This window comes from Ichthyophthirius multifiliis (assembly GCF_000220395.1).
Source record: "Ichthyophthirius multifiliis unplaced genomic scaffold scaff_1120509249489, whole genome shotgun sequence".
Taxonomy (NCBI): domain Eukaryota; phylum Ciliophora; class Oligohymenophorea; order Hymenostomatida; genus Ichthyophthirius; species Ichthyophthirius multifiliis.
The window spans coordinates 1-7018 of record NW_004087669.1 but is presented as its reverse complement, the minus strand read 5'-3'; the positions used below and the strand labels follow the sequence as shown (position 1 = coordinate 7018).

Sequence of the window (7018 nt, the reverse complement as noted above, 5' to 3'; positions counted from 1 at the left end):
AATAATAGCAATCTTAAAAATTATAAAGTTAAACTTATTTTAATGATTCTTTTAATTGTAGATATATATCTGGGGAAGAAGCCAATTCTGGGAAACAAAAATAGGTCAATACTGATGAAGATTCTATTAACTAGAGAATTTCTTCTTAAAGTATTATGTAGAAGAAAAAAGAAGAAACTTTTTTATAAGATTTTTTCAATAAACATATATCTTAAAAAAAAAGTGAAGATTTACCTTCTAGAACTTTAAAATAAAAAAAAAGCGAAAATTCAAATATAGAAGTCGTTTCCGAATAAAAAAATAGCATTCAATAATAATTATCATAAATAAATAATCTAACAAAAAAAACACCTTCTGAAAATAACATTATTAATTAATCAGAACTTGATTGTTCTTATTTTATGAATGAAAATAGTGTTTAATTTACTCAAGTAGATACAATGACATATAGAAATGCTTAAAATAACAGTCAAATAGTTTATTAAAGAGAAAAAAACCTTTCTCTATAAATTCCTTAGCAGTTTTAATAAATTTGTATTAAAATTTAATAAAATTAAAATATTATTTGTTTGGATAAAAATTTAGATTTGTTTGTATTTGGAAATTCTTAAGATCCTTTTGAGTTTTAAGTTTAGAATTATATTTCAAGCGTAATTATTAATATTGAAGGGATCTTTTAACATTTTAATAATGCTTTTGCAATTAATAGTATGTTGGTAATGTTAAAAGTTTATAATATTCGAATGGAAAAAATTCAATAAGAAAAAGGTCTTTGGTGTATAAATAACATTATAGAGCATTTTTTACCGAGGAGTACTCTGAATTATTCGAAAGATTTAATTGAGCCTTATATTTATTTAAGCTTTAGAAGGGAAATTATTAAGTTTTATAATTTTATAAATGAATAAATATATTAAAGTGTTAGAAAAATTTAATAAAAGAAAAAAAATAATTGTAAAGAAATTTAATAATATGAAATGGAAAAAAATTAATAAATGGTAATTTTTGAAAGTTTAAGTATTATTCCTTATGATAAAATGGTTTAAATGTAAAGACTTTGTTTTCATTTAATTGTTGTTAGCTTTTTTTCTAAAAGCTTTAAGTTATATTTTAAAGAAATATTTGAAAATAATTCGAATAATACATTTGATTTGTTTGAATTTGTTGAAAATAAAATTAATTATATGAATTTAAATGAACTATAATAATAAATTTGTAAATTGAAATAATTCTTATTAATATATTGATTTTTATTTATATTTTTTATTTAAATTATTAAAGATTATTTTTATATAATTATAACAAAAAAAATATATATATTAAGTATTTTTTATTTTTGATCTTAAAATAAATTATAAATATCTTATTTTTATAATTTTTAATAAGATTTGTTTTATTCAAATTTAGTATTTATAATTAATAGAGATTATACATATATATAAATTAGATATAATAGTGATTTTAATATAGTATTTAAAATTAAGCCAATAGATACCAATTATATTTATATCATATATAATTATTTATGTGTTTAATATTTATTATATATATTAAATTAGAATTTTATTTATAAAATTAAATCAAAATATTTTTAGATATATTAATTTTTCTATTTAAATAATATAAATATTTTATATTTATATTTTTAAAACACTAAAATATTTATATTTTAATTAAATTTATAATATAATAATAATTATAATAACATATTTTTGTTAAAAATATTTATTTTTATATAAATTATATACATATTTTCTAAATTTTATGGCAAAAGATAAATTAATAAATAAAGATAAATTAATAAATATTTTTGAAGTTTTTATTTTAATTAAAATTTAAATATAATTCTTTTAATTGATAATAGAAAAAAAAAGAAAGAAATTAAAATTATTTATTATAATTTTTTTTTTTTTTTTGAAAAATATTATAAATAATTATTATATTATTTTTGCTTTTTTCATTAAAATTTTTTATATATTTTTTTATTATTTTTTTAAAATAAATCAATATTTTAATATAAAAAAAATGAAAATATTAAATAAAGAATATCTTTTTTTAGATTAAAATTTAGGAATGTATAAAATGTTGTTTTTTTCTTTACAATTATAATACAGATAAGCATTTTAATTTACATAAATTAATGATTATTTACTTTTAATATTCTTATTAATAGAATTTATTTAAATAATAACATAAAATGTGGGTTATTTAATAAATTTTAGTATTTCCTTTAGTTATTTAGGCATTTGTTTTTTAAGTAAAAAATAAATAAATATTTAAACATATAAAATAAATATATTTTAATATTTATTTTTTTCTTAAAAAAAAATAAAAAAAATAAAAAAGTAATAAAAATAATAAATCATGTATTAGTTTAACTTTGGTTTTTTAGGAAGCATAAGAACGAAATTCCACCTTTTTTAGATTTTATTTTAAAAACAATTTAAAATTTTTTCTTTACATTAGTATGTATTGTTATATTTATTTAAGTTTTTACTGAGGATAAAAATATTAAAATATTTATCTATTTTGGTTTAACTGACTTGTTTTTAGAAAAACTTAAAGACAATGAAATAGAGAAAATGTGTTTTGTCATTATTTTAAATACATACGCTTTTTTTAATCTTTATTGGAATCTAATTACTTTTTATGTTATTTAGCATATAATGATTTCTTTAAAAGTAAAAAAAACAAAAAAAATTTCGCAAGTACTTAATAATTACCCTTAAAAAATAAAATCAAAAGCTATAAATTTAGAAACCTAAATAATTAATTAAAGTGAATAAGCCATTAATAAAAGAAAAAGGTCATCTTTTAAAAAAATTAATATGCTTTAGTTTATTTCTAATCATTAAGACAATACAACCATTTAAAAATAGCCAAAAAGAGCTGTTTCAAGGCATAAAACATTGACTGATACTATCAAAATTCAGGCCTTTAGTATAGATTCCAAAATTAAACTTTTAAATAAAACTAGAGCTAAAAACACAATGATTGAAATTCAGAAAACTGATGAAAAAAGTAATAAAAATACGATGATTTTATTCCCTAAAAATGTTAAAAAAATAAATAACTTAATAGAACAATGATATTTGGCAAAGTATTTATATTAAACTATTTAAAAATTATGTAGATAAAACAATTTATATTAAATTTAATTTATATGTATTTTTATATTTATATATTGTATATTTTTTGTTTTAAATTGCTTTATTATGAAAAATAAATATATAAAAAATATTTTATTTTTTTTAGAAAATTAAATAAATTATTATAAAAATTCTTAATTATAATTAAATAAATATTTTTTTTTTTTAAAAAAAAAAAAAATTAAATAAAAATTTCCTGTTTGTAAATATAAAAAGATATGAAAATAGCTCAATAGGATTTCGAATAAGAAAATTATTAAAGGACTTATTTTGATAAAAACAAAGATAGTAATCCATCTGAGAGTTATTTTAACTTCCCTTCTTTTTTAATTACATTTAAAGAGTTATTAATAAAATCCATCCCAAGAGTACTTTGTTATGAACTAAATCTAATAACAATGTCATTAATAAACATTTATTTATTAGGCCAAAAAGGCAATTTACATGAAATCGCAGCATTTGGTTTAGGGGACGCTTACGGAAGAATATTTGGTTATTCAGTAATAAAACATTTAAATATTACATTATAAAATAATTGTAATATTGCATATAGTGCTAAAAACTACGAGTTAGTAGGTATATTTTATTAAAGAGGTTTATTATTTACAGGGTATTTTTTTTTATTTTTTTTCAAAATAAAAAAAAAAAAAAAAATTTAATTTTTTTTTTTAAAAAAGTTTCTTATGTGTAATTTTAGCACCTTTACTATGTTTTTCCTCACATATATTAGGCTATATTAATATCGAATAATAATTGGCATATGATGCTGGGAATTATGTATGGGTATGCTTAGGGTCTTTTTTCGCATCTTCATATTATGATACTACAAACAATTATTTATAATCGTAAAATGTGGTTTATCCTTAAATAGGCTTGTAATTAGCTTAATCATTTATTCATTATTTTTTGGCTGATAATCTTATAAATAAACGTGATATGGGTGTTTTGGGGGCCGCTTGGGCTAAAAATATGAGTGATTTTATTCTTTCAATGTGCCTTTATTTCTTTATAACGTTTAAATCTCCAACCCCTAAGACATGGATTGAATGGGACAAGACAGCTTTTGATAATGTAATTAGAAATTTGCAAAGGGCCTTAAAAAATGGAGCAACTTCTTATTTAGAAGAAACTGCTTTATTAATTTTGACTTTTATTAGTGTTTACACTGATTAAAGGGCAATCACTGTGACCCATATTTCCCTTAATAATTCTGCGTTAGGACATATAAGTTTCTTTTTAGGGTTCTAGTATATAATTTAGAATTATATAGGAAATTCAATAAGGAGAGGGCACATAAATAAAGCTAAAAGAAGAGCTTTTCATGCTTTTATTAGTATTTTTATCTTAATTGTGATTTTGTTAATTTGCCTTTAATAAAATGCGAAGTCTTGGAGTGCTTTTTTAAATTCAAATACGGAAATCTAAATGAATATGGTTCGTTCGCTTTTCATTTATTAAAAAGTACTGCTTTGTGATGGTATTTAGATTACTTTATGTTCTTTTATTAAAGCTTTAAATAAGGCGACTATTATTTCCTATATTTATTTGTTTTGTTACTTTGTTGGAACTACTATTAGTTATAGTTCGTGGGAAAATAGTAAGGAGATGGGAATTTGGAGTGGATGGATTATTTCCAATTTGATGGCCTCGATTGCGTTTTTGGTGGTTATTAAAACAACTGACTGGGAAAAATAACATAAGCAAATTAAATTTAAAATGCTTCAAGATAAGATTTTTGTGGAAGTTGTTAAAAAATGAATTATATTAAAAACTAAGAGTACTAGAATTTTCTATATTTTATTTTTTATCAAATATTTCATTTATCTATACTAATAAAAAAAAAAATTAATAATTTAAATTATCCATTTATAATGATATCAATTAAAAAAAATAAAATCGTTATATCTTATAAATATATAACTATTTCGAAAGAAAAATATATATATATATATATATATATATGGGAAATTGCGTTGGTTCTGAATGTTGTGTAAAATCAAAAATAAGTGAATTAAAAATATAAATATAGACAAGTGATTGTGAAAACAATGAATAAAATACATAAAATTCTCAAAAGCCATCTTAAAAGATGTAATATGCATCTCCAAGTAAAGAATTATAGGACGAAATAATGAAAGTAAGTTCTACATTGCTTTCACACAATACAGATTTATATAATAATTATGAATCAAAATAAAAAGCTATAAATAGCATAAATAATACATAGACTCATAAAAAACTCGATTAAATAACTTTAGATAATGGAATTATTTATGAAGGAGAATGGTATTTAGGAATGAGAGACGGATTTGGTGTTTAAATTTGGCCAAATGGGTCTAAATATGAAGGAGATTGGAAAGAAGATAAAAGTAATGGAAAAGGAATTTTAAGTCATTCAAATGGTGATGTTTATGATGGGTAATGGAAAAACGATATGGCAAATGGAAAAGGTGTATATATATATAAAAATTGTACCAAATATGAGGGGGATTGGGTAGATAATAAGCAAGTTAATTATTTATTTATTTTGTAAAAAAATACATATATATATAACCGTTTTTATATATATAAATTTTTTTTTATAGCATGGATTTGGGTCCGAAATTTGGATTGATGGAACTTAGTATATAGGAGAATATAAATTTGGGGAAAGAGATGGAAAAGGGATTTTAAAGTTTTCAGATAATTGCTAGTTTGAAGGAGTGTTTTAGAATGGATATATTTAAGGAAAAGGTGTATATAAATGGAGTGATGGAAGAGTTTATGAAGGGGATTGGTAAAATAATAAAATGCACGGGTATGGAATTGTTAAATGGCCAGATGGAAAAATCTATAAAGGAAATTATATAAGTGATAAAAAAGAAGGAATAGGAACGTTTGAGTGGGGAGATGGAAGAATTTATGTGGGAAATTGGAAAAATGGGAAACAAAATGGTTTAGGAATATGTACTTTAAAAAATGGAGATAAAAAAATTTGCCTATGGAAAGAAGGTAAAGTTGAAAAGTTATTAAGTTAAGAAGAAATAGATGAATATAAAAAATAAGGGCAATTAAGCTTTATATAGTGAAGTAATAATAATATAAAATTATTTAATTAATATTTTTAAAAAGTCTTTAATAAAATTTATGTTTTTATATAAAGAAAATGTTTAAATATTTTTGTAATATATTTAATAAAAATTAAAATATTTAATAAAAATTATTATTTAAATAAATAAAAATATATTTTCTTAATATTTTTAAAAATAATCTTTATACATTTAAATTTTTTTAAAATTTATTACAAATGTAAATAAATAATAATAATAAAAATAGTTTTTATAAAAAAATTATTTAAAAATAATTATATGTAATTTTATATATTATAAAATTAAATTTTTATTTAATTTAAAAAAAAAAAAACTCAATTTTCTTATGAATAAAGAAAATTAAAAATTAAATTAAAAAATAAATAAATTTAAAAAAAAATATTAATGTATTCAAAAAAAAATAATCATTCTTATGCTTATAATTATTATTATTGTTATTATTATTATTATAATTATTATTATTATTATTATTTTTCTGCTTGATCAAATAGATGCTCATTATCGTTAACATACATATTCAAATTTATTAAATAATCTCTCAGTTCTATCTATTTATAAAATAAATTTTAGATATATTATGTAAATAAAAAAAAATTAGAATAAATAAAAATAAATAAAAATGAATTAAAATAAATAAAAAATAAATAATAAATAGTGATTAAAAATAAAAAATATTAATAAAATAAAAAATACTATAATTATAAAAATAATTAATAATTATTAAAATAATAATAATAAATTAAAATGACAATAATAATAACTTCGTATAATGTATGCTAT

At 18.5% G+C, this 7018-nt stretch overlaps 2 protein-coding genes across 2 annotated transcripts, besides 17 other annotated features; both read left to right on the top strand. All coding sequences in view use genetic code 6, as the record gives it.

Moving 5' to 3' along the window:
• Positions 1 to 1533: 1533 nt before the first annotated feature.
• Positions 1534 to 1604: a microsatellite.
• Positions 1605 to 1770: 166 nt separating this feature from the next.
• Positions 1771 to 1807: a microsatellite.
• Positions 1808 to 1966: 159 nt separating this feature from the next.
• Positions 1967 to 1996: a microsatellite.
• Positions 1997 to 2321: 325 nt separating this feature from the next.
• Positions 2322 to 2362: a microsatellite.
• Positions 2324 to 2358: a microsatellite.
• Positions 2324 to 2363: a microsatellite.
• Positions 2364 to 3367: 1004 nt separating this feature from the next.
• IMG5_007780 (hypothetical protein) lies at positions 3368 to 5007 on the top strand (the record flags this gene model as incomplete). Its single annotated transcript, XM_004039797.1, has 2 exons — positions 3368 to 3759; positions 3827 to 5007. The coding sequence occupies 2 exons, from the start codon at positions 3368 to 3370 to the stop codon at positions 4905 to 4907; spliced, it is 1473 nt and encodes a 490-aa protein (XP_004039845.1). The 3' UTR covers positions 4908 to 5007.
• A 78-nt stretch (positions 5008 to 5085) lies between these two features.
• Positions 5086 to 5111: a microsatellite.
• On the top strand, positions 5110 to 6217 carry IMG5_007770 (hypothetical protein; the record flags this gene model as incomplete). Its single annotated transcript, XM_004039796.1, has 3 exons — positions 5110 to 5286; positions 5377 to 5658; positions 5735 to 6217. 3 exons carry the CDS (start codon positions 5110 to 5112, stop codon positions 6215 to 6217), a joined length of 942 nt encoding a protein of 313 aa, XP_004039844.1.
• A 96-nt stretch (positions 6218 to 6313) lies between these two features.
• Positions 6314 to 6364: a microsatellite.
• A 79-nt stretch (positions 6365 to 6443) lies between these two features.
• Positions 6444 to 6496: a microsatellite.
• An 83-nt stretch (positions 6497 to 6579) lies between these two features.
• Positions 6580 to 6619: a microsatellite.
• Positions 6620 to 6648: 29 nt separating this feature from the next.
• Positions 6649 to 6706: a microsatellite.
• Positions 6655 to 6710: a microsatellite.
• Positions 6711 to 6818: 108 nt separating this feature from the next.
• Positions 6819 to 6884: a microsatellite.
• Positions 6819 to 6930: a microsatellite.
• Positions 6900 to 6983: a microsatellite.
• Positions 6933 to 6984: a microsatellite.
• Positions 6958 to 6995: a microsatellite.
• Positions 6996 to 7018: the final 23 nt, after the last annotated feature.